Raw genomic sequence first — 24564 nt, forward strand, 5'->3', positions numbered from 1 at the left:
GTACAATTTAATCTATTTCGCTTAAAAAAAAAATTATTTTTTCAAAAGTAAACTTATGATTTTCAAGCCATACCGGGTAGCAATATATTCTAAAGCGAACATACATTTCCCTGCCCCCCCCCCCACCCCTTTCCCCCATATTTCGTCGTTCAAACATTGAGACAGCTTTCCAGCTTCGAAATTACATTTGGCCAGTGGAGGATTGACGAATTCTATGCGCAAATGATGTTTCCGTTGTTCCGAATTGAAACGGTCCTGTCTGAAACGATTGCGAGTTCCGTTCAGGGACGTCCAAATTAATTGTCAGCGTTACTTCGTCCTTCGTCATTATTTATCGCCCAGCTGAAAGCAGGATCGAGAACTGTTCTTTCCACGGACCGGAAGTCCACGCACGAATGACTTCGAGTAATTTCGATTAACCATTTCCGTGGTGGTCGTCGCAACCATTTCTGGGGATCGACGGATCGACATGCGGAAATAGAGAAGAGAGAGAGAGAGAGAGAGAGAGAGAGAGAGAGAGAGAGAGAGAGAGAGAGATGGGGAGAGAGACGTATATACTTACACGTACACGCTAAGTTGTTCATAATTATAATTAAAAATACGTGTATATTATCAAAATATATCCGTTTATTTCTTTTTCAATCGAAGCTGCCTCTCGCTTTTGAATTCTACCGCGGCTGATCGATAGATCGAAAGATAAATAGAGAGAGGGAGAGGGAGAGAGAGAGAGACAGAGAGAGGGAATAGAAGAGAAAATAAATGTTAAAGATAGATAAAAAGAATCGAAAGGTTTGGGAGATCATTGTTCGAGGTAGATTCGTGCCAGGACCGAGTTGTAGCTGTTACGATCAGGCTGTGCGATAGACCGTCGCTACGACTGTTCCTCGATGAACAACAAGAAGAGTGTACATACACAGAGTGTTGCTGGTTCTATTTGTAAATAGACTGTGAATAATTGAACAAGTTTAGTAGTGTTTTAATGATTATTGAGTTTATTACGATGATAGATACGTAACATGCGATTTTTTATTTAATTAAATGTAACAATTTAATTTCCTCGATTGTTGTTAATGTAATTTAATTTACCTGAATTTTAATCATCGGATCTTCTGATGATAGTGCAATTTGGAGAACTTTTTCAATAATCATCAGTTATATTCTACGTTAACCTTTGCCTTTGTAATAAATATTTAATAGTAAGTGTTATCAGTAAAACGATGAACTAGATAAAATTAAAGCGAGGTAGTTGAACGATTCACTGTGCGATAGTAAAAAGGGAAGGAATAGCTGTGTGCAATTCTTGAAAAAAGTTCGAGGAACACCCGTCGCGAATACGTCCTACATATGTAAAGAGACATGAAAGGATAAAATGCAAAATAAAGTTGAAAAAAGAATGATGGAATTTAAAGACAAGAATCATGTAAGAGAAAAAGTGTACGCGGGCGCGCGCGCGCGCGCGCGTGTGTGTGTGTGTGTGTGTGTGTGTGTGTGTGTGTGTACGTACGAGAGAGGGAGAGAGAGATGAAATCCTATCCGTGGTAGATGAATTTACTCGCCTCTTTCTCAGATTATGCAAACTTAAAATTGTCACACATAGACAAATTGTGACATAATCTTGGATCGTATTGATTATAATGATGAGCGCACTGATTTGTAACACGTAAGACGATAAACAATTTGTCCGAGAGAGGAAGCGTGAATGAGCGAGCGGGTGAAAGAGTGAGGATGAAAAGTAACGAGAAAAAGGATGAACAGACCGAGAGAAAGCGGTGGGAATGAATGAATGCATGTGAGAGGGGAAAGAGAAGAAAAGATTTTTGTACCACTCCCTAAATCAATTCCTGCTCTTCGCCGAGCACCTTCCAACTAAAATAAAATTACACGAGTGTCTTTATTCTTACCCTCCCCCCCCCCCCCCCCGTTGAGAAAGAGTTTAATGAAAATACGACGAAACAAAATATATGAAGTATTACGAAGAACGAGAGCCATTCGCTTGGAAGAAGATATCGCCTCGAATTTTTTACAGCGTAGCTCAATAAAAATGTTCGCATTCAACAAACTGTACAATTTTGTTTCTTCCATTTATTTTCTATCTCTTTACAGCGTTCATGAAGAATGAAGAAATTACTAGAAAACAGGAAATCGAAATGATAATTAATTGGGAATTAAAGAAGGAAATCGTGATAATTCCTCTGTAAAAATTGGTTGAAACTTTTCAAATTTAATCGCAGTAAACTATTTGTTAAGTCCCAGTGGACTTTATTGTTCGAAATATAGCCACATTTGGCAAACAGATGTCCGTAGCAGGAATAATCTCCAAAAAGCCACTACTTTCGAAGTCGAGGTAATTACTGTTCACTCCACATACCTACTACAGGTCGTCGTCGTTTCTTTAAATCTTTGTGCCGTTTTCCTATAAATCAAGTCGAGGCGCTTTTTGGGTTTATTGCTTGCTACGGTCAAGATTAGGACATGCGGAACTCACGTGTGCGTCACCCGAGGGTAAGACTGGGTACCTGCGGGTGACCGACGGTTTGGGGCGGTTACTTTATCAGAATTTGCAGTAACCAATAATAGTCGACAGCCGCTTCCCTCACCAAACTTCGAAAAATGTGTAAGGACGAATCCGCATGTCCTAGCTAAAAAACACACCCACCGGCGAGCCTTTAAATACGCCGGAATAGAAAGAATAATAACTAGAAGAATAACAACTACACGAGAACACAAACCTTGTCGACTACACTCCCCATCAGTACCGAAATATAAAGTATAAAAAACATAAGTGGTTAAGGATCATTATTCAACGAAGTCTAGTCCCTTAACTCACACCCGCGTTAAACCAAACGTCGGGACGTAACACTATTTTTTCAATAAGAAAAGACATTTTGTTAAGTGAAAAAATTCTGAGCATCTATAACCTAGAAAAAAAGCAAAACTTTTTAAGTAATATCGCATACCTTGATCGGTTACTCGATGCTAACTCCGTTTATCAATGAGTATCAATGAGTTTTCATATATTGCATAAAAATATGTTTATTACGTATTTTCACTATGCCGACACGTATTTGTATGCTCCACTACCCTTCTGCCACGCGTTGTCCAACGATTTTACCCCGATCTCACCACACAAATCGATGACTCTCTCCTAGAGGGAAATTTTCTGAACTATAAAAGCGAAGAAAGAAGTAGAAAAACAGAGTTTGAGAAACGATTAAAAAGTTATAGCTGGAATATAATTCACATTCGCTATTAGGTGTCATATATTGAGAATGAAATGAAGATGAAGAAAGAAGAACGAAACTTTAATACATACACATATGTCTGTAAATATATATGTCTATAAATATACATATTGTATCGTTTTATTTATTGTATGGGGAACATAAAAATTTCTATCTTCTTTTCCCACCTAGTTGCTTACATTTGTATACACCAAGAATATACTTGAAAATTACGCGAGTAGTTTTTTAAAACAATCAAAAGCGTTGCTTTTTCCACGTCGTTTCCTTTTCCTTATCTCACCTCTCTTTCTCTCTCTCTCTCCCGTTCTCTCTTGTGAATCGATACTATGAATCGCACGTTGGATTCAAATCTAAAAGAAAGGATGTATTACCGGAATGTTAATTCAAAACGATCTAGAGGAGGTAATTATATCATTTATAATATTACTTATTCACTTTCATCTTAATTGAAAATTTTATACTCGTGCAAATGTATAATTCATTGGAGTATATTAATCGTGAATTAAAAAACATGGTTCATTCGTAAATACATATAGATATGTAAACTTATAGCGTGAAAAACGATATTCAATTTTTGAAATAATTCTGGAATAAAAGTTACGATTTTTATTAACATCGCGGTTTTAATTTGTCATTAATTCTTTCAATCTTATGCATCACAAATAATATTTCAAACTATGGTATTGAAATAAATATTACATTTCTTTTATAAAGAAATTCAATTTTATCGTTCGTGGCGTCATCCCTTCGAGTACCATCATACCATTAGTATCGCTAGCAGTAATACAAATTCGATACAAAATCTTTCCAGAACGCTTCAAACAATAAATACATTAGAGTAATAATTGCTCTCTTTTTTCTGTCATGTATAGGTGCCAAAAGAGAGGAAATATATAACAGAACTTTGAAGAAATTTCCTCAAGAATCAAAGAGAGGAAGGAAAGGGGGACAAGAGGGAATGAAAAGGAGTAGAGAAGGCAATTATTTCAATAGAATGCAACAAGTTTTGTTATTTACCAATTCTATCCGTGACCGATCTCTTTCCCCCTTGACATTTTTCTATACTTTCCCAGACAACCAGCGATTGTAGCGCCAATGGCACCGGGTGGAACTCTAAGCACTGTGCTAGCACGGTGCTGCCTCTCAGTTCTCGTAACAGCACAGGGCTAGCACTGGAGCGACACTGCGTGTCACGGCACTATCAAAGCACGGCGATATAGCAGAAGGCTGACACGGCATGCCAATGACACTATCAGCTCACCATAGTGACACGCGTGCCAGTGGCGTGAGCTAATATATACCAATCAAGAAGCTGTTTGCATAAAAATTATAAACGAATATTAAAAATGACTAAACTAAGCAATTTATTTATTTCGATTCGAAAATAGATACACTGACACGAAAGAAAGATAGAAAAACTTCTTTTTATTATTTTCTATAAACTATAACTTAATACAGCGATTTTTTCAGTAAAGTCGTTAATTACTTTATCGTAAAAATACATACACTTATTTTATAAATATTTTTTTCAACTCATCGTTAAAAATTCATGCAACAAAGGGTTATATTATTTTTAATAATCCTTACAAACGATAAAACCATGTACCAAAGGAAAAGAAATAATTACGTTCAATATTTTCACCTGAAAATTGTGATTCGCTAGTAAAGTAAACGTAACTTAATTAGTTCATTTATTACATTTCCTTAAACAATATGCTGCCATCGTATTTAATACTCTCTATTGGCATGAATTTTCCTGACGAATTGAAAAAATATATATGGCTCTCTCAGTAACTATAAATGTTGGCAAAAAACTACCAAAACGTCTGTCAGTACTCGTATGCGGATATCTAAACTCTGACGTATTTAATTTGTACGGAATAACAGGTGGTTCCCCATTAACAAATGTGACGCCTACGCCAATGCAGAAAAAATTTTTGAATGGAACGATGACACGCGTGTCACGCTGGTGCTGGCGCAGTGTCATTCGCACGCGTGCTATGCTGGTGACTAGAACGTGCTGCCACTGCGTGCCGGCATTTTAACTAACAAGTGCGGACGTAGATGACTACGGATCTGCTGACACTCCTCGGAAGTGTCGCTACAGTGCCGGTATGGTGTCGCCACCATCTTATCTTGTGTTGTCTGGGTATGTGACATATTACACACACACACATATCAGGCATAAAAACTGTACGACAAACTGTGAATCTTGCCTCGCTAATAACTTATACAAGTTAAATTAATTATTAAATAATAGAAACAAAAGAAAGAAAAAATTAGTTATCTCCAAACAATTGACTCTCCAATATAGAAGAGACAAAAACAATCCTTATACCACGTCAGTGGTAACATCAAACTAATCGTTACCGGCAGCATTTCCTTCTGACCGACGACGATGAATAAAGTGATTTACCACATAGTTTATGGCGAAATCTCTGCAAAAGTAACTCAAACTAGTCGCAACATCGTTACAAACAGCGAAACAAATTGCCATCTGTTTAGTGGCACTATCTCATCAAATAAAAAAAAAATTACCGACAGCTCGAGTACTTCTTAAGGAGATGGCGCGACCAGTCCGATAGTAATTCACCGGCGATAACAATTAACGACCAGTTTGAGCACTTATCGAAGAAATGACTGGAATAATAAAAAAAAATTTTCCTTTAAATCGCAAGATATAAATAATCGTCTCAACGAATTTAAAATGTGAAAATTAATATAACATTTTTAACATACTAAGAGAACACATCAATAGCTTCGTAATATTATACAGTTCAAAATATTATATAGTTTTAAAAATATTTATATCTAATGCTTAGTTAATTGTGACAGTATTGCTTCATTCATTTCATACAAAAATTATTACACATTAATACACAAATATTATTTACATATAACAATCCAAAAATTGAATTAAATACCATCAATATTTTTCTGTATGTGTATTTAACATCTAATTATAAATATTAAATAAATACAAATTTATGTGAACAAATTATAATAAATTCCATTCCCTTTTCTACACTGATTATATGTATTAATTACTTCCTCAGAAAATAAAAATTTATTAAAATATTTCTCTATTCAATTGCGTTCAAATATAGATATTACAAAATTTCAGTTCAAGAATTAAAATTCTGTTACCATATATATCTATTCAATGTTAATGTATTCATAAATATGAATATATATACAAAAAACGTTACGTTAAGATTGTTATTTAAATAAATTTTTATCTACACTTTAAAGATGCTAAAACGCACATAAAGTAATAACCTAATTCTAAATTTAGAAAATAAAAAAACATATTGTAATATTTAGTTTGATATTAGATATATATTGAATACTTATCACTAATTATGAGATACAAATCCGAACTGGGCATTGTAAGATGCATTTACAAAATTATTTTCAAATGAATGCGCCAGTATGTACATATATTATACCTTAAATTAAAATGTCAGTATTTTCTTCAATTATAATGCACACAAGTCACTTTAATTATATCCTTACTTCTTGTCAATAACAATAACACATTCGTTTATATATATATTGTGCAACATACATATTACTTGACATGCTACGTACAATCTCTCTTTTAAAATGAATTTCAATTATTAGAATACAGTATAAAACAATGCTGCGTGAAATAAATACAATATTTATTCCTTCTCTTGTCACAATGGTTTTACGTATCTAGCACACAAAGTATTTGTAAACGTTCCTTCTTGTATTTTTGAAAATTAGTGTGTCAAATAACATTTACCCCAAATTATATCTTTAAAATCTAAAAGTAGTGTCAGGAAATAATTTTTCTAAATTGAAGATATGTTTATAATTATAAGAAACGCGTACAATAAAATGGACAATGTACTGTTTAGTCTAACAGATAATGGAAATGTAACTTAGTAAATAATGAAAAGTATAGTCGTGTAAAATGTATTTTAAATGGTATTATTCAAATCAAGACGTGGCCTTTTACTAAGAAGTGTAGCAGCATCATCTTCGGAATCACCGTTAGCTGACAAAAAATCTCGTTTCCTATCGGTATGCTGAAAGATAAAGTTAATAATTACGTAACATTCAATTTGAGATACTATAAGAAAACATAACATTGTTTAAAAGTATATGTACATTTTTGTCCCAATGCTGATGAAGGTACCTTAACAATATTGTTGTTTTCTCTGTGACTATAACTGAAAACAATAATTACACTTGTAATTATTGAGTCTTACGTTTATTACACAAGTACATAATTGAGTCCCAACTTACTTTGTTCTGAAGGATGATCCTTTGTCGGAAGATAAACTGATGGCTTTTTTACACTAGTTCTGTTCCCACTATCTGTGTGAAAGTTAGCGAAATTGCTCTCATTGTGCGAAGGCAGACCCTTTAAGAATTCAGCAACAGACTAAAATAAAATGCATTAAATAATATTACTTAAAGATTACTAAAAGTTACGATACGAATAGTAAGCTCAAAAAGTATAAACATCGATAAGTTTGATAACTGTCACATTAAGTCTTACAATTGATCAATGTATAAATTGATCTAAAATTGCGGGTTTCCTTTTTAACGAGATATAAATATTTAAAAATTACGTATACTCCTTTTTGTTATTTATTATTCGTGTATCAAAAGCTAATAGCCTAAAGGTCATTTTACTCATCCAAAAATGAAATAACATCACCAAGGGCGTACGAAAAATAATTTTTGACAGCTGAAGTATTATTTACATTATTTGAAGGATGATTATTTTCTTTCGTAACATTTCGATATAAGTTGTGTATAACCTAAAAATCAACTAGTTCATAATAACGAATAATTACAGTATAGAGCACAAATAAACGATGTATTTTACCATTTTGTAGGGATCTGACATATCACGTTAACAGACACCAGAAATATTTTTTATTTCTCGGCCGAAAGTGAGAATTTAAAGCACTCCAATTGATACAAACTCGATCGCCGTCATTTCGCCACAAAACCACAGAATCCGAACTGACTAGATTCTATTCCTCTTGTTGGTTACTGACGTAAGAAGTAGCTGAAAATTGCACCACGGCGGCAAAATAGAAAATTCATTATCACATGGTGTATACCATATGCAAACATTTTATTATCATTGTCATTCAACGATATATCCTCTTAATAATTCATTCGAAAAAAAAAACGTCTACGGTTTAAATAAAGTCTACAATTATTATCTAACTATAGAATTAGTACTTTGATTCTTCGATTCTGCCGTTTATACCGTATATTGCTGCAAAATAAATCAATTTAGTGAGGAAAATATCATTTTTAAGTAATTTTTAATGCAGTCATACGATAATCAAATTTTACTACCATTTTTCCTTTCTTCTTCATTTGTGAGAAATTTCAAAGTGAAACATGAATGAATGTAAACAGTACCACATTTTGACACATTTCCATGTAAATATAACCTATGCATACATATATATATATATATATATATATATATGTATATACATATATTCCTATATACATATAGGAAATCTTAAATACTGAAATGAAACAATTATACATGTATATATATTTTTTACTTACAACTTAATATAATGTATAGGAACAAATGGCAGAATTTAAGGAAAGTTGATGATAATTTTGAACTAGAGCCAGAAACATCTAAGAAGACACAATGTTTCTCAAGAGTTAATTTTACACATATAGCATTTGCTTTGAATGAGGAATATTTCGTTGCAATTGATACAGCAGGATATTTATATTTCATTGATCTGTTAAATAACTATCCATCCTACCAAAAATTGGGTAATGTGGGGCAAGCAACATTTTTGGCATTTAGTCCGATAAATAAATTTGAATTATTAATTGGTCTCACTACTGCTAATATAAAAATATTACGAGTGAATGCAAATATTTCTCAATTTTGTTTATTAATTGCCCATAAAATTCCACCTGTACAAATTTCTTTTTACAACAAGTATTGCATAACTTTTTCACGCAAAGAAGTCATTATATGGTGCTTGCGATCATGCAGTAAAGCTCGACAATTGAAAATTAATACAAAAAATGTGGTAATAAAAAAAGCTAGCTTTTCAAACTTGGGGCACATCGTTGTTTTGTATTATAATGACAATATACAAATATGGAACTTCAATCAACTAGAGAATGATGTTAAAATTGATGCAAAAGTATTTGGCATACGAAGTATTAAAGATTTTATCTTTACACAAAATGGAAGAGCAATAATCATAGTTAGTGCCCAGAATAGAATTATCATTCTAAATACTTCTAACTGGAACTTAATGAAAACTTTAAATTTGCCAGAAAATTTTAATGGAATAAAATGTTTGTCGTTTGTGCCATCGCCTTTGGATGGAGGAGCAAATAATATAATAACATGTCTTTCGTCTAGTTGTGATCTTTATTTCTTCGATCTGAATCAATCTTGTGTCATTCATACTCTGCAGCTTGTTAAACCCATAAAAAAAATTGCAGTTTCACCGACAGGCAGATATATGATATACATAGAGAAAGAGGGTCATTTAAAATTGATGACTACCGAAACACTATTCTCTGAGAAATATGAAGCTGCAAAAACATTAAAAGAAAAATGTAGAGCAATTGCACACAAAACAGATGATCACTTGCAATGTGTCAGACAAAATATAAAGCATGAATTACGCTTAGAAAAATTAATACTTATTTTGAAAGAATTTGGAGAATATCCAGAAAAATACCGCATATTAATATGGTCGACTGTTCTACAATTACCAGCTAATAGAGATGCATACAATGCTCTAGCTAATAAAACTGCAAGTACACATTTCTCTTTAGATATTTTGAAAAACTATTCACTAGCAAATAGAAGTAAAAGAATGCTATTAATAACAACAGTTCATTGTCTAATACAATGGTGTCCTTTATTAGTGCAATGTTCATTTTTACCAGATTTAGTCTTCCCATTTCTTATGATCTTTCAGGTAATAAACTAATTAATATTGTATCGATCAAGGTAATATATTAAAGATAATTAACAGGTTTCTTATTACAGAAAGATCAACTGCTTGGTTTTGAAATGGGTTTGACTATATTATTGAACTATTGTCAAAAGTGGTTTGAATATCATCCTTTACCCCCCTTAAATGTGTTAGGCATAATAGAAAATATTCTTCTACGAGCAGATGCAACTTTGCTAAATGTTTTCTGTGAACGAGGGATAACATCAAGTGAATATGCGTGGCCACTTTTAACGACTGCAATGAGCGAAGTATTGTGCGGTTCTGAATGGTTAATCTTATGGGATCACTTAATATCTTATAAAAAACCATCACTTTTATTAATGACTGTTGTTGCATATAGCATTTGTTCTCGTGAAATTATCATTTCCTCATTGCATACAGGAGAAAATATTAGGAAATATTTTACTCGACAAGGACATATCAAAGCACAAGAGTTATTAAAGATAGCTCGGCAACTTGATAATAATGTACCCTTAAGAATACATCCCAGTCATTATATCAGGTAAGGCAACATATGTACTTTTTTATTCTTATCTTACTATACATCGTATGGGATCATTTTCAATTTTTTATAGAAACGAAATAATGGCATTGCCACCCAATGGCCCATATCCACCATTTATGTTGGATGATTTTCCGAAATTTTTAACTGATCAAATTTCTGTTCTTGAATTAGAAAAATTGAAGGAAAAGAGCAGAATGATGCATGAACAAAGTAATAAACTTATGGAAATTGCAGAAACAAATAGATTAAAACACGAAGCTGAAGTTTTTATGGATCAAATTCATCAAACAAGATTAAACGGTAACTATGTATATTCTTGAATTATAAATAAAAAGAAAAATTAAATAAACTATGATTTGTCTCTTTCAGAAGCACAAAGGTGTTTTAAAAAACAGATATCCGATCTTAATTGGAAATTAACAGCAACAAAGGAACAATCAGAAACACGTGAAATCAGACTTGAAAGTGTTCGTGATCATTTTCATGATAATCTACAATTGAATTTAGACATATGTGATGAAGACATTGAAGATTTAAAAGATGACAAAACAACACGTTATGAACAACTACAACAAGACGTAGACAAATTAGAATATGAAGTACAAAATCTTTTAGATTCATTGCGATCTCAAAAGTAAAAAGTAATTAGTATTTAAATGTATTTTAATAACTACAATGGGAAATATATTTCCTTGGTATTATATTTAAAAAATACTTCTGATCGTAAAAAATTATATAAAATTCATGTATAACTTGTTATAAATCTTTTACACGTCATTTATAATTTGTTTAGAATGTATAAAGAATTTTACAGTAATAAAACATTATTATGTACAGATGTATTTTATAAAAATATTGATTTTTTTATTCGTGTTCTATTTTAAGAATGTTGATAGAATTGCATTTTATGTTGACTTAAGTCTAAAAATATATTTTTTACATTATTTTAAGATAAAGGTTAATCATATTGAATGAATGAATGAACAGGTACGCCAAGTTTTTCTCTTCCCTTTAATCCAGTTAATTCAATTATTGCTAAACATTCTGTCACTTCAGCTCCAACTGATTTTACTAAATTTATTGCACCTGCCATAGAACCTACAGATATTAACCATTAAAGTATACATTTCCTCAGTTTGAATTTTTAGAAATTACAAGAATTCATTCAATTATTATTATTGTCTTACCTCCAGTTGCTAATAAATCATCTACAATAAGAACTCGCGCTCCCTTACTTACATACTCTGATTGTATTTCAAGCGTATCCTGAATAAATGTAATTGACAATTAATAATATCGATGATTTAAAAATGTTAATAAGATAAAAATTAAAGTTATATTTCATATGTTAACCTCGCCATATTCAAGGGTAATTTTATGTTCCAACACCTTTCCCGGAAGCTTTCCTTTTTTCCTAACTGGTACAAAAGGTTTTCCTAATTCCATGCATATTAAGGGACCAAAAAGGAAACCTCTTGAATCTAAACCTACAACTATATCAACTTCTAGAAATAAAATGTGTTCCACTATTAAATCTCTCATTGCTCTCAATGCTACAATGTCGCGAAATACTCCGAATATATCTCTGAAAGTAAACAAACCTTAAAACGTGTGATAGCTTTACTTTTTATAAAAAATTTTGGATTACTTACCGATACGTGATACCAGGTTTAGGAAAATCATGATAAGTTTTAATTGCGTTTCGCAACAAGTGAAGTTTTTCCGCTTTATCCATTTTCAATGATTAATTCCTATAAATGACAATAGAAATACATATTTCTAATCTCTGTTATGAAAACATAATAAACTATTATATACAATAATACGTACCCTTACGAAGTAAAACTTATAAAAACAAAATGCAACGTTGAGACTTATTATTCGTAAACAAGCATCGACTTAAAAATCACGTGTGTACCACAGACAGATACGTAGCTGCTCTTATATCATCATTCTTGATGGCGTTAAAAAACGCAACATATGTATTACAGTCAGTATCTTGTGCCATAAATTGTAATTTATTTCTTCAAAAATTTTAATAAAATAAATGATCATCTCAAGTAAAATAATAAATATAATGTAAAGATATAAAATAGAAGAAAATTTTAATCCAATATATATATATATATATATATATATATATATATATATATATATATATATATATATATATATATATATATATATATATATATATATATATATATATATATATATATATAGCATAGTTATTATATAGTTAAGATGTGTATACGCATATACGTTCAACAATTCTGGTAGGTGGAAAATAAAAATTTATTTCATACAAAATTCACTTAACTTTTAATAAACAGATATAAAAGCTATTATTACCTGATATTTTACATTATCGCATTTTTTCGTACTACAATTGAAAAAAAGTAAAACTATTTACATAATATTATATAATATATGTATATTTTAAAACTAATAATATATTACAATTAAAAGCATTCAATGGAAAAGCTATACAGTTTAGGAAATATTATAAAACAATGCAATTCCTTAAAACTTATTTACACTTTCGTATATACGTAAACATCGATCAGTGGAAGATAAATTACAAATATAAATACAGAATTTCATGAACAATATAAAATTAATGTTATGCAGTAACATATTCCATTATATAAAATATTAATTTTATACATATATAGCTTCTTTTTGAAATTTGAATGCTTCAAATACCAATAAGTTATTATAACAATTGGCTTGTATACCACACTTTTATCAACTTATATTTCAATTATATCTGTTCAATTGTCAAATCAATTTTTATTATTTACTAAATATGTTCTTCATTCTATTTAAAAATATCGATTTTATGACTAGTAGTTCATAGAAACGATCTTAAAAAATAAAATCAAATAGATCTTTTATACTCATACCAGAAACATTGTTTGATTTCAACACTTTTAAATAGTCAACAACAGTAAGCTGCAATTATTTACAGAATAAAAAAACATTGAATTACATTTACGAGAAATTAATTAAACTTTTGTTGCAGTTGGTAATTTAATGTAATGTGCCTTATGAGTTATTTCAAACTCTTGTGCTGGTAGGAAGCATTGTGCCTGTAGCCTGGAGTGTCTCACTCTTTTTACAACATTTTTACCAATTACTGCAAGTATAATTAAAAGAGCACAACTAGCTCCAATTACAGCTAGAACGATTATCTCTGTATTTTGTTTGAATCTTTGCACGTCAACGCAACGCAGTCTATCTTTATTATCTGCTAAGTTTGCGATTACGTTTTCAGCGTTTAATTCATCGAGACTAACGCAAACTTTATAACGACCCGGCAGCAGTACAGTTAATGTTGCAAACGTTAAGCTGCAATTAAGTTTTTGTTTATGCACTACGGATTCAGCATCAAAAACAACGACAGACAGTTCGCACTCGGGCAGATTCAATTTTTTTGAAACTGTTAAAGTGACATCAACGTGTAGAAAGCCCTGGTCGGACACGTTTACGTGTACGCCAATTATTCTAGTATCTAAAGGCGATAACGACTCCGATACCACGGTATCTTGATCTTGCTGTAACTCTCGTTTAGTTTCTTCGAGAGTAATTATATCACTACAGCCTAAACCTAAGGAAACATCATCGTAAGTAGTTGGTACCAGGAGTACAACACAATAACGATATTTATGGTCTGGTTGCAAACGCAACGAGACAGGTATGGCAACCGGAAGTGAACAGGGATCTCTCATCATACGCGAATCACAATGAAGAGAACTGGAATCCGTCTGTACTTCACTGTCTCCTATGGTTTCGTAGACAATTAAGGTGTCGCATGTATATCGCTCTGTACATGGCTCTACATGCCATAAAAGGTTAATACCGGATGATTTGTCATAATGAAATTCCTTCAATGTTAATTGGGCACCGGCCAAAGGCAATCGTGTCATGATAGACGGTGTTGGTTCTCCACAAAGAAGGCTGCCGGGAGAAACTTGCGTTAATATACCATTTTCCAAAGCGGGCGGTGTCGCACAGACAGCAGAGGACCTGTCCTCCTCGTTCAGGCTAGAATTGCTTAGCCAATTGGCGAATTCTAGAAGCGTACAATCACAGTTCAAAGGATTATCAGCCAGAGAAAGTTTCTTCAGCTGTAATTTTGACGTGGGTACATCACTGGCCACCATTGTGATGTCGTTATCATCGAGGCGAAGATCTTGAAGACTTTTTAAAGGCACTACCAAGTCAGCAGTTAAAGATCGTAGAAAATTGTGTGTAAGGTCCAGCGTTGTTAACTTTTCCAAATGTGCTAAAGAAGCGCTGGATACTGCAACAATACGATTATTCGCTAAATCAAGCCTGGTGAGAGTCGACAAATATTTGAACGAATGGTCCTCCAGTACATCAATCTGAAGAAAGAAAAATAAAAGGGAATTATTTTTTTAACCGTTCACTTTCTTAAGTTTAATTTCATCATTGATTTACCTGATTATGACTTAAGCTTAGATAAGTTAAATTTTTTAATCCTTCGAGAGCTCCTTGCTGTACGTTTATCAGTTCATTCTCAGATACAGTAAGAGAGCGCAATCGTGGCATTTCAGGAAGAAGATTCGGACTCATCGGACCCCGTAATAAATTATTGGACAGATCGAGTTCTTCTAAAGTTTTGAGACCTCTGAGCGCTGATAATGCTGACACGCTTAAACGATTGCCGCGCATCCTCAAAGAACGCAATGTAAGCAAAGCGGCGAAAGCTTGAGGTGACAATTGTGACAGTAAATTGTCGCACAAATCCAAATACGTCAGGTTCGTCAGTCCCTGAAATGGTTACAACCATACGCTGTTATATAGGAATGAATTGTGATATACGTTTCTAGTAACAGATAAATAGTTCTAGCAGTGTTAAATAAGTTATTTTACAGTTCATTAGAACAATTCTGGTTATTATTTATTCAGTGTTGTTTTTTTCATTATTTGCTTATTATTAAACCACTATATCTTATTATTACGATACCGTTTTGCCACTAAGTAGTATATTTATAGTAATTATTAATGATTTCCGAATTAAAGTCAGAAATTAATATAGATCCTGAAAAAAATTCTGATTATAAAAGAATAAAAGTTTATAAAATTTTACCTTAAAAGAATCAGCCTCCAGTGTTTTTAACTTATTCTGAGAAAGATCCAATCTTTCTAGACCGATCAGATGTGATAGAGCAGCTGTAGGAACAGAATCTAACTGATTGGTTGGAAGACCAAGGGCTTGAAGAGGCCTTAGAAGACCAATAAATGCGTTTTCATGGACCCTTCTCAATTCCCCGGTGGAGACGACTAGTCCATGCAGAGCAACACCCTCGAGGAAACGAGCTGATAATAGAGAGATTCCTGTCACCGTTACGTCCAGCAGAGAAATTGTTCCCGGACGACTGAGTCTTAAATGTGTGCTGATAGTCTACAAAAATATACATTACAATTGTACATTTTAGCAATTAAATCAATTGGTACAGGTACGTTATTATTGCAATAGAATTCCGATTTACCATTACAATTCATTGGATAGATATAAATCATTTAAACGACTTAATCTTATGACAAATTTAATTAGTCATCCTGCATTGCATAACGAGGATCATTTGATTTGTGGAGGTATTGTGAGATATAGGATATTCGTCGGGGTAACTGGTAACGGGACATTCAACGCAAAGCAGCGAGAGCATATAGAAAACAGAAGAGAGGCCGCACAATGGTCTCTTGGACAATACTCACGACTTGTATTTCATTGGCAGTCTATACACCCACGCATGCCTAGCGGCTGGTTAAAAAATCACTGACCTCGATAATATGGCAAAATAATAAGTCCACAATATATCTGATTACTATGTTGCTTTTAAATCTTTCCCAAAAGACGAAAGAGATAGGTCTCTTAGAAGATAATTCTACATATTTTCGTTTTAAATAACTTTTAAAGAAATAATACAGTGTATTGATTTCTCGATTTTTATATGCGCAGATAGTATTTATCAAGAGTTTCATGTTCATGAAAACTGATCGATTAAATAGAGAGCCGCTTGCTGTTGATCCATTATAACGTAGACGTTGTTTTCTGATACACAGCAAAGAAATCAACAGTCAACGATACGATTTCAATCGAAATATTTCTAGCAAACATCAATGCGACATAAGTCTCTATTATAAAGACAAGTCCCTAAATTGTGTAACGAAAACAATTTTTCTGGTGTGTTTCTTATACGTCTTATTAATACTAATTACGACGCCTTATATCAAAGTATGGGTCTGATTTTTGGTATACCCTGTATAATTAAAGAGAACTATTTTTATTATCTTTGCATCTTTCATATAATGTAAATAAACACATATACAGTCAGAATTTAAACAAAGCAGAACCATGATTTTTTGCAGGAAAATTACCTGTAGTGCTGTTCTACCACCGGTGCATCTTAACGTGTGTGGTAAGTCGCAGGAACATTCAACGCCTGCTTTTTTAATATTTGGACACTCCCAAACCGTGTCGGACGAAAACGATAATGCGTGGGATGAGAGTTGAATATTTTCCTGGCCCAGGCTTTTTACAATGTTTGACGAATTAACCGACATCTTCTCGACTTTATTCAGATTAGTTACAGTCGTGATCATCGATGCTGACGTGGTCGAAATCACATCAGTGATCGTTCGATCTTCCGGAAAATCGTCCATCGTTGCGCCCATACACGACAATATTGTTATTAACAGTAAAATTAGCGTGCATTGAGACGTCCACGGCATCCTGAAATATAACCATTATGTAGAGAGATCTATGTAGATTTATACTTTACGTTGAATTGATATCAATATCTGAATTAATATTAATTCTTAATAGAACCGATCTGCCATCCGAGAGTCTGTCTGAATGATCGAGTTTGGAGCATTTGATGAAGAGATCAGGCCTGTAGATTATATTATAAAAACTATTGATTACTTTGTAAACTTGTATATGTGTGACAAAAAGATCACTAACTATTTGGTATACCAATTGATGTACGAACGACAAGTGATATATTATTGATTTCTATCTTTTCTCAATCATATATAGAATGAGCAAGATTTATGGGACAAGATAAAAAAACATGGAAGAAATCAATATCTAATTGATAATCTACAAGTCAACCTCTTTGAAGAAAATGTGATAAATGTCAATAAATAATTTAATAAGTCGCCACGTATCTACAAGCATATAAACAATTCAAAATAATAATTGTAAAATACGTGATACGTTCTTCTAATACTTTCTAGCTTCGAACATGTACGTTCAACACCTAGGTATTTAGTAATGCAAAGTGTGACGGTGTCCTTTCAGATTTAAGATGATTTTGTGTTAATACGCATCCAGAACGCTAAGAAAGCATTAGGAGTTTTATATCGATATGAGTCTATAACGTCGAATAAAGTTGAGACGATTATTTGCCGGTAACCATCTGCAAAAGGGTTAAAAAGTATTACTTTAACGCTCGCACAACTACAAGCGCAACGAGTATCAACTGAATTTCGTTCCACTTCTACGCCTTTAATTTTCTGCTTTGTCACTTTGATACCATCATCTATTTTAATTAACCCAATTTTCAATCATCCACCTACAAAATTTACAGTCTATTATTCAAAATGAAGAATCAATAATTCGGATAACGCAAAATCATCGGTGAAACTGTTTTATATAAATGTCGCATGCTTATTACAAAGAATTATGGCTCATTACGAGAAACGACTTAGACAAACTGATGGAGCTGGATAAAAAACTGCAACAAGAAACACGTACGAAAAACATAGAACAAGAATTGAATGCGTTGCTTCCGACATATCTTAGGTAAATATAATTAGGTGAACTACTTGGAAATTGCGGGGGTTGATAAGACTAACATTTTTAGATACCGTAACCTGGTAAAGAGGCTCGTAGTCTGCCACGATCAAATGGTACAGACGCAGAAACGAGACCTGATAAAACGGGTTCTGGATGGTGCAGTTGGTCGAATGCTGGAATACAAACGAGAGATCGTTAACTTGAATTACTGTGATTATCAGTACGTACTTCAATTCTATACGATTCCTACTTTTATTTATTGCACGAAAAATTTATTGGTAAACTGTTCAGATGGCCCGACGATTTTATGTATCAGTTAAAATATACATCAAACGATGTAGAAATTTCTGTATCCGCGGCTGGTAAAGATATCGTGAAACAACGCAGAGAACGTATTCAAAAACTGATGGAAGACGCTTACAGAAGTAAATTACACATTTCATCTATTACTCTACAAATAACTTTATAGCTATATTTTGTATTGTAATGAAGATTTGTAACAAAGAGCAAAGGAAAAGATGGTATTTTATTCTCAGTATAATACTCAATATTTAATTGTGTTTTTTTTTTATTTTTTTATTATACATTCTCTTAACTTTAATATAGTTAAACTCTTTATGTTTTCAACCCACATAAATTTTGTAACACATTATAGATTTTTACAAAGCAGTGACGTGTAGTCCATGGAAGTTGTAGAAGCGCTGCGTCCCCTACATTTTCTAAAATCTAAATAATAAATACATACCGTTCGATTATCTTTGTCCTTCTTAATATTTATTTATAATTTTTGTGGAAACAGATTCCCTATCAGAATATATCACCGCACACCACTGTTAGAAAGTGGTTAAAAAGGGGCTTGATTTTACGAGGATTAATAAAATAATTATTAATAATAAATAATGAATAATACTAACAGAAGAAATTGAAAGTGAAGAGCCCACTGCTGAAATTTTCGAAACTTTGGAAAGCACACCAAGAATACGAAGAAGAAGAGTGAAAGAAGAAAGCGATACAGCATGCGACGTACCCGCGATTCTTCAAGAATCACCGAAAGAGCTAGTGGCTAGAGAGGCAAGAGAAGCTGCTGCACAAGCGATGCATAATACGATGTTACTTATTCAGTGTCACGAAAGAGCAAGAATGGGTCGTCGGATCGGAGCGGAAAGTAGAAATTCTACCACTAAATTATTAGATCATCCTAAAAGTTTCTGCATTTTTTGTATTATCTCTCCCTCACAAAATTTTTTAACATTAAGGAACCGAAAATTGTTAAGTAGAAAATACGAGAAATAAATTTAATATATCACATCGGTACAAACAGATTCGAGATAATGGTAATATTTCGCCATAATGTTGAATTTTTAAAAAGTTACGTTCCTTCAAAACGAACAATTAAAAACTGCGGGGGGCTAACTCCTAATTTTGTCAGGATGATCCACTATTATGCGATACAATTGACAAGCGAATAACCAATGTTTTAATAATGCAGTTCAACGAATGTATCGTTATAATAAGAAGTTGGAAACTGGAGAAATTGTTCCAAAAAAGTTACATAAAACTGCATACACAAATGCAGCTAAAACAATACAGCGAGCCTGGAGGAGATACGCGGCAAGGAAGAGGCTACAAAATCGAATCGCCGAAAAGGAGAAATTATTAGGCATGACAATACCTAGCTGGAAATCTAGACAGGTTATTTTAAAAGATGAAGAAAATTTTCAAAAGAAGTTAACGTTGATGTCCACGTTTGCCGATAAAATAGTAAAAACAAATCAGAATGAGAGAGCAAGGGTAATCTTCCAAATTACTCTAATAATTCAACTCTAACTTTCATAACTTACCAACAAGAAAATCCTTAAGCAATTACCAGAGGATTAAATTATTGTTTGCTGCTTAAGATATTCAAAATCAGGGGACCCGGTCTTATGGAAGACATTACGGACGAGATTCGAGAGTGGTTTATATTATGGTACGATGAAGTTGGACATTTCAACGCGTATCCAACCACAAGTTTAGGTGGTAGCGTATTAATTGCCACTGGACAAACATTAACGCCTCAAGAATATCTAAGGGACAAGGTGTCCAAGGAAGCTGCGAAAGGAAAAGGGGCAACCAGTACAACAGAGAAACCTAGAGGCAAGAAAAAGGAATATCCTCGAATACCGGAAACACAGGCGTTTTCCCTTCTTGTTGATGCCAATCAGGACTTTATTAGCAATTGGAGTTTTCGAGACCATACGATTAATCAGCGAGAAATAGTATATCATGATTTGATTAAAGATAAGCTTTGTTACGAACTTCAATTGGAAATGAGAAAAGCAGTTGATGAGCTGATGCGGTTGGAATTGCAAAAATTAAATAGAGCACTAAAGAGAGATTATGCGGCTGATAAACGGAAATTGAACATATCTAAAGACAAAAGTGAGTTGTTTAAATTGTACTTCTCATGGTTCAAAGATATTAGTAGTACTTGAAAATACGACTGATTCTGGAAGTAAAAATAAAAAAAAAAATTAAGCATACCAAAATAGTGTTTTAAGCTCCGTTTTCAAGACAACCGACTTTAAAAGTGTATCAACCGCATATTTATTAGTAGTAAGAGCCATAGAACAGTGTTTTGTTATTTTTGATTTCCTTCGTAATTTGGCTTTATCCATTTTTATCCTAAATTTATCCTGAAGTTAATTCATGTAGGTAGGAAGAAAGGGAAAGGCAAAAAAAGAGGGAAAAAGAAACGGGATCGATTGGATGACATTACCCTAGAAGATACTTTCAAAGAATTGGTGAGGGCCGATATTATCAGAAACTATCCCACAACTTCCATTAAGGATTGGATTGGAGATCTCTCATATCAAAATTATGAAGCTGCTCGCGAACTTCGAGATTACAAACATCGGATGGGTGAAGTTAAACAAGTAGTTATGGATCACTGTGTGTTACCACTCAGTTCGAAAGAAATTCATCAAATTGCGCCTTTAACCCGATCCGTTTGTATCTGTGGCTTTGCTAAACACGGAAAGAGCTTTCTAGTGAATGCAATCTGTTCCGAGGTGCCAACTTCTCTCTTTTTTTCCCAGAACTGTTGGCAAAAAATGTCCAAATTAATGCTAAAATATTTACTACAGGTCGGAGCATTGCTTCTTGACCTGACGCCAACGGTATTGGTAAACAAATATATCGGGCGGAAAGACGAGCGCAAATTAATCGATATGGTCTCAACAGTAGCCCGGGAATTCGCACCTTCTATAGTTTTCATTGACAACGGTGAAAAACCTTGGCTGAAGAAAGTACCCGCAGAGGAAAGATATTACAAACCGAAACGATTTGCGCGATACTACCCTAAACTGGTAAAAAGCATCAAGAATGGCGATCAGGTAATTTGCTACAAAAATACATAGATAATATTTAGGCACTTTTCTCAAATGTTATATAAGTGTTGCAACCAAGTTAAACAGGCTTAGACAAAGTGTTAGCTCTCGCCTAAACTGGTGAGGAATGTTAAAGTCGGTGATCTGGTAGCGCCCACTTTATGAAATTCTTGATATTCCTGTTTTGACTCTTTCTCCAATATGAATGAACCACCTCGATAAGCTAGCCAGTTACTTCCTCCCCTCTTTCTCTTCCTTAAACGTCCAGATTGTTCGAGGCTGGTCATCAATGAAACACCTCCTACCGAACGACCGGAACGTATGTAGGTGGTAGCGAGGTAACATAGGATTTAGAGTGTCGATGATTCCGGACAGATACTCTTATTCATTGGCGTAGAGATGCTACGATAGAAAATTAACAAACACTAGAATTACATTGTAACAGAATTGGAGAAAAGGATATCTGAAATTATTGTTTCGCGAAAAAATGCCCGATTACTTTCTAAATAGTCGATAGATTTTTGCTGGTTGTTTAATACATCGGGACGTGATACTTTTCAGATCCTATTTCTCACGACCTCCTCGGAGCCATATAAAGCAACAAGACCCTTCATCAAGATCCACGACAAGTTCATAATGATTCCTCTCACGGACTACAACACACTATATATGTTTTACAAAGATCTGTTGATGAAGTACCACGGAGTTGATCGCAATATCGACATCTCCAGCACGGCGATGACGTCCGTGGGCATTCCTTTGGAATTCATAAAAAGCGCTGTGGATAATGTTCTAAATCTACGACGAAGGATCACTTTAAGATTCAAACCGTTAAATGAACGCGAAATAATAGAAGAAGTTTTAAAACATGAACCCCCGCAATCGAAAGTAGTGTCGCAATTTATAAAATTTGAAAATCGTATTCCACTCGCTAAAAAGAGGGCCAAATTGTTAGCTATGGAGAAAGCAGCACGTGAACGTGTTCAAAAACAAATGAAAGCTCGCAAGTGAGGAAATTGTTAGAAGAAAAAGAGCATAAAGTTAGTTATGTTGTTTCCATGGAAATGGTGAACAAAATTTTCTTGTAAAGAGTCCTTCACTGTGTAGAAGAGAATGGAAATGATAGAAACTTGTCAGGTAAAACGTGGGATGTAGACGCGTTAAGAAACAAGGCTGTAGCACTTTTAACGAGTCTCTTTTTCACGATAAAAATATTTAGTGATAGCTAATTGTTGAGCAATCGAGGGAAACTGAAGCTTGAAATAAATTAGAAAATAGTCTGTGGTGGACGTGCTGGACACAAGCATGTGTGTACCACGTTGAAAGACAGTGACCTTTCCGGGAGAAACGTCTTTGGAAGAAGCATGATCATCGATTGAGCGATTCCTTCTTTCTTTCGTATCACGATTCGCCAACGTCCGTCTCCGGACGTGAAACTGGTTTTCGTCTTCGTGGGATGCTAAAAACGATCATCGAAAAACAGGAGACAGATATAGGCAAGAAATATCGTAAAAAAATGTTGTAAGTTTGAACCTGTTGTAATTGCTGTTAAATCGTACATATATATATATATATCTATATATATATATATATATATATCTATATATATATATATATATATATATATATATATATATATATATATATATATATATATATATATATATATATATATATATACACATATATTTCTAAAGATACTTTAATTTCGGAGAACATTTGTTTCTTCCATTCGTTTTTTCAGACTGATTCCAATTCGTTGAAAACAAAGAGAACAAATGTAAAGAAATATCTCAAATAATGAACGAAAAATAGGCGCACTATGCATACCCTGTGATTAAAAGAGAAAAACAAAGTTTAATCAAGTACTTTTTCCAAGAACTGAAAGTTTTGAAATTAAAAAAAAAAACTAAATCGAACTCTAGTTAGAATTAGTTTTTTATAATGTTTTCATTAATAGATGAATTGAAATCACACACTAGAACATATTAAAAAGTAATCAAAGCTAGGTTTTAAGAGAAAAAAAACAAGGCGCTATAACTTCCATAAAAATAGGGATGCTGAAAATAAGAAATGATCAGAATTTGATCCACCACTAAAACTCATTGTCAGAGGTTTCTACATATCATACATACACACCTACCTATGGCAATGTCTGTCCCTTTGATCCGGGTTTTGTGGCCCCTGCGGCTTCTCTTCACGCGCGGCGCACGCACACGCGGCTGATACGTTGTAGCTCGCACGCAGGCGCACTCACGCATCCAACCCACGTTGCCTGTTGCACGCAGGCAACACACGTAACGTCGAAAGTAAGAACGGGTGGACCAATCGCACGCTCGCCAAACCGGGAGAGCTGTCACTCGGCCATAGGCGCGGACCCGCTTCAAACTTTGAAACCGTGTTGTATTCTGGACCACGCTGTCTGCCGCGTTTTGACTCAAAATAACCAAAAGAGAGGGGAACACCCACACCGGTGATGTGTTCGCGAGTGCATCTTATAAACGGGACCCGTTCGAATCCTGTTCTGTTGTCACGTTCAATTACACCTTCAAATTGCACGCTCGTGTCTCCGAATCTTGTATCCGAAGATCGACGATATCACCGTTAAAAC

General features: G+C 33.6%; 5 protein-coding genes and 1 pseudogene across 7 annotated transcripts; 2 read left to right on the forward strand and 4 right to left on the reverse strand.

The window, feature by feature from the left end:
* Window positions 1-6890: 6890 nt before the first annotated feature.
* LOC143423830 (DET1- and DDB1-associated protein 1) lies at window positions 6891-8379 on the reverse strand. Of its 2 annotated transcripts, XM_076895435.1 has the most exons (5): window positions 8107-8379; window positions 7982-8038; window positions 7518-7656; window positions 7380-7441; window positions 6891-7297 (listed from the first exon to the last, which is right to left on the reverse strand). In XM_076895435.1, the coding sequence occupies exons 1-5, from the start codon at window positions 8125-8127 to the stop codon at window positions 7190-7192; spliced, it is 387 nt and encodes a 128-aa protein (XP_076751550.1). In that variant the 5' UTR covers window positions 8128-8379; the 3' UTR covers window positions 6891-7189. The 2 variants fall into 2 exon arrangements, with proteins under 2 accessions (XP_076751550.1, XP_076751551.1); XM_076895436.1 differs by lacking the exon at window positions 7982-8038 and having other exon boundaries at window positions 8107-8376.
* Window positions 8380-8629: 250 nt separating this feature from the next.
* LOC143423626 (TBC1 domain family member 31) lies at window positions 8630-11587 on the forward strand. Of its 2 annotated transcripts, none has more exons than XM_076895105.1 (5): window positions 8630-8689; window positions 8752-10210; window positions 10282-10751; window positions 10825-11054; window positions 11127-11587. In XM_076895105.1, the coding sequence occupies exons 2-5, from the start codon at window positions 8825-8827 to the stop codon at window positions 11390-11392; spliced, it is 2352 nt and encodes a 783-aa protein (XP_076751220.1). In that variant the 5' UTR covers window positions 8630-8689; window positions 8752-8824; the 3' UTR covers window positions 11393-11587. The 2 variants fall into 2 exon arrangements, with proteins under 2 accessions (XP_076751220.1, XP_076751218.1); XM_076895103.1 differs by having other exon boundaries at window positions 11124-11584.
* Window positions 11479-12677, reverse strand: Aprt (adenine phosphoribosyltransferase). Its single transcript, XM_076895120.1, has 5 exons — window positions 12585-12677; window positions 12407-12505; window positions 12108-12339; window positions 11942-12020; window positions 11479-11852 (listed from the first exon to the last, which is right to left on the reverse strand). The coding sequence occupies exons 2-5, from the start codon at window positions 12487-12489 to the stop codon at window positions 11713-11715; spliced, it is 534 nt and encodes a 177-aa protein (XP_076751235.1). The 5' UTR covers window positions 12490-12505; window positions 12585-12677; the 3' UTR covers window positions 11479-11712.
* Window positions 12678-13664: 987 nt separating this feature from the next.
* Lrt (Leucine-rich tendon-specific protein) lies at window positions 13665-24231 on the reverse strand. Its single transcript, XM_076895446.1, has 5 exons — window positions 24097-24231; window positions 17163-17517; window positions 15871-16185; window positions 15219-15551; window positions 13665-15142 (listed from the first exon to the last, which is right to left on the reverse strand). The coding sequence occupies exons 2-5, from the start codon at window positions 17514-17516 to the stop codon at window positions 13763-13765; spliced, it is 2382 nt and encodes a 793-aa protein (XP_076751561.1). The 5' UTR covers window position 17517; window positions 24097-24231; the 3' UTR covers window positions 13665-13762.
* On the forward strand, window positions 18446-22964 carry LOC143423839 (IQ and AAA domain-containing protein 1-like). The gene is made up of 9 exons (XM_076895445.1): window positions 18446-18591; window positions 18653-18805; window positions 18877-19014; window positions 19500-19750; window positions 20075-20376; window positions 20484-21006; window positions 21292-21635; window positions 21711-21959; window positions 22515-22964. The coding sequence occupies exons 1-9, from the start codon at window positions 18446-18448 to the stop codon at window positions 22962-22964; spliced, it is 2556 nt and encodes an 851-aa protein (XP_076751560.1).
* On the reverse strand, window positions 23105-23426 carry LOC143423841 (uncharacterized; annotated as a pseudogene).
* Window positions 24232-24564: the final 333 nt, after the last annotated feature.

The sequence above is a fragment of the Xylocopa sonorina genome, chromosome 5, assembly GCF_050948175.1.
Source record: "Xylocopa sonorina isolate GNS202 chromosome 5, iyXylSono1_principal, whole genome shotgun sequence".
NCBI lineage: Eukaryota > Metazoa > Arthropoda > Insecta > Hymenoptera > Apidae > Xylocopa > Xylocopa sonorina.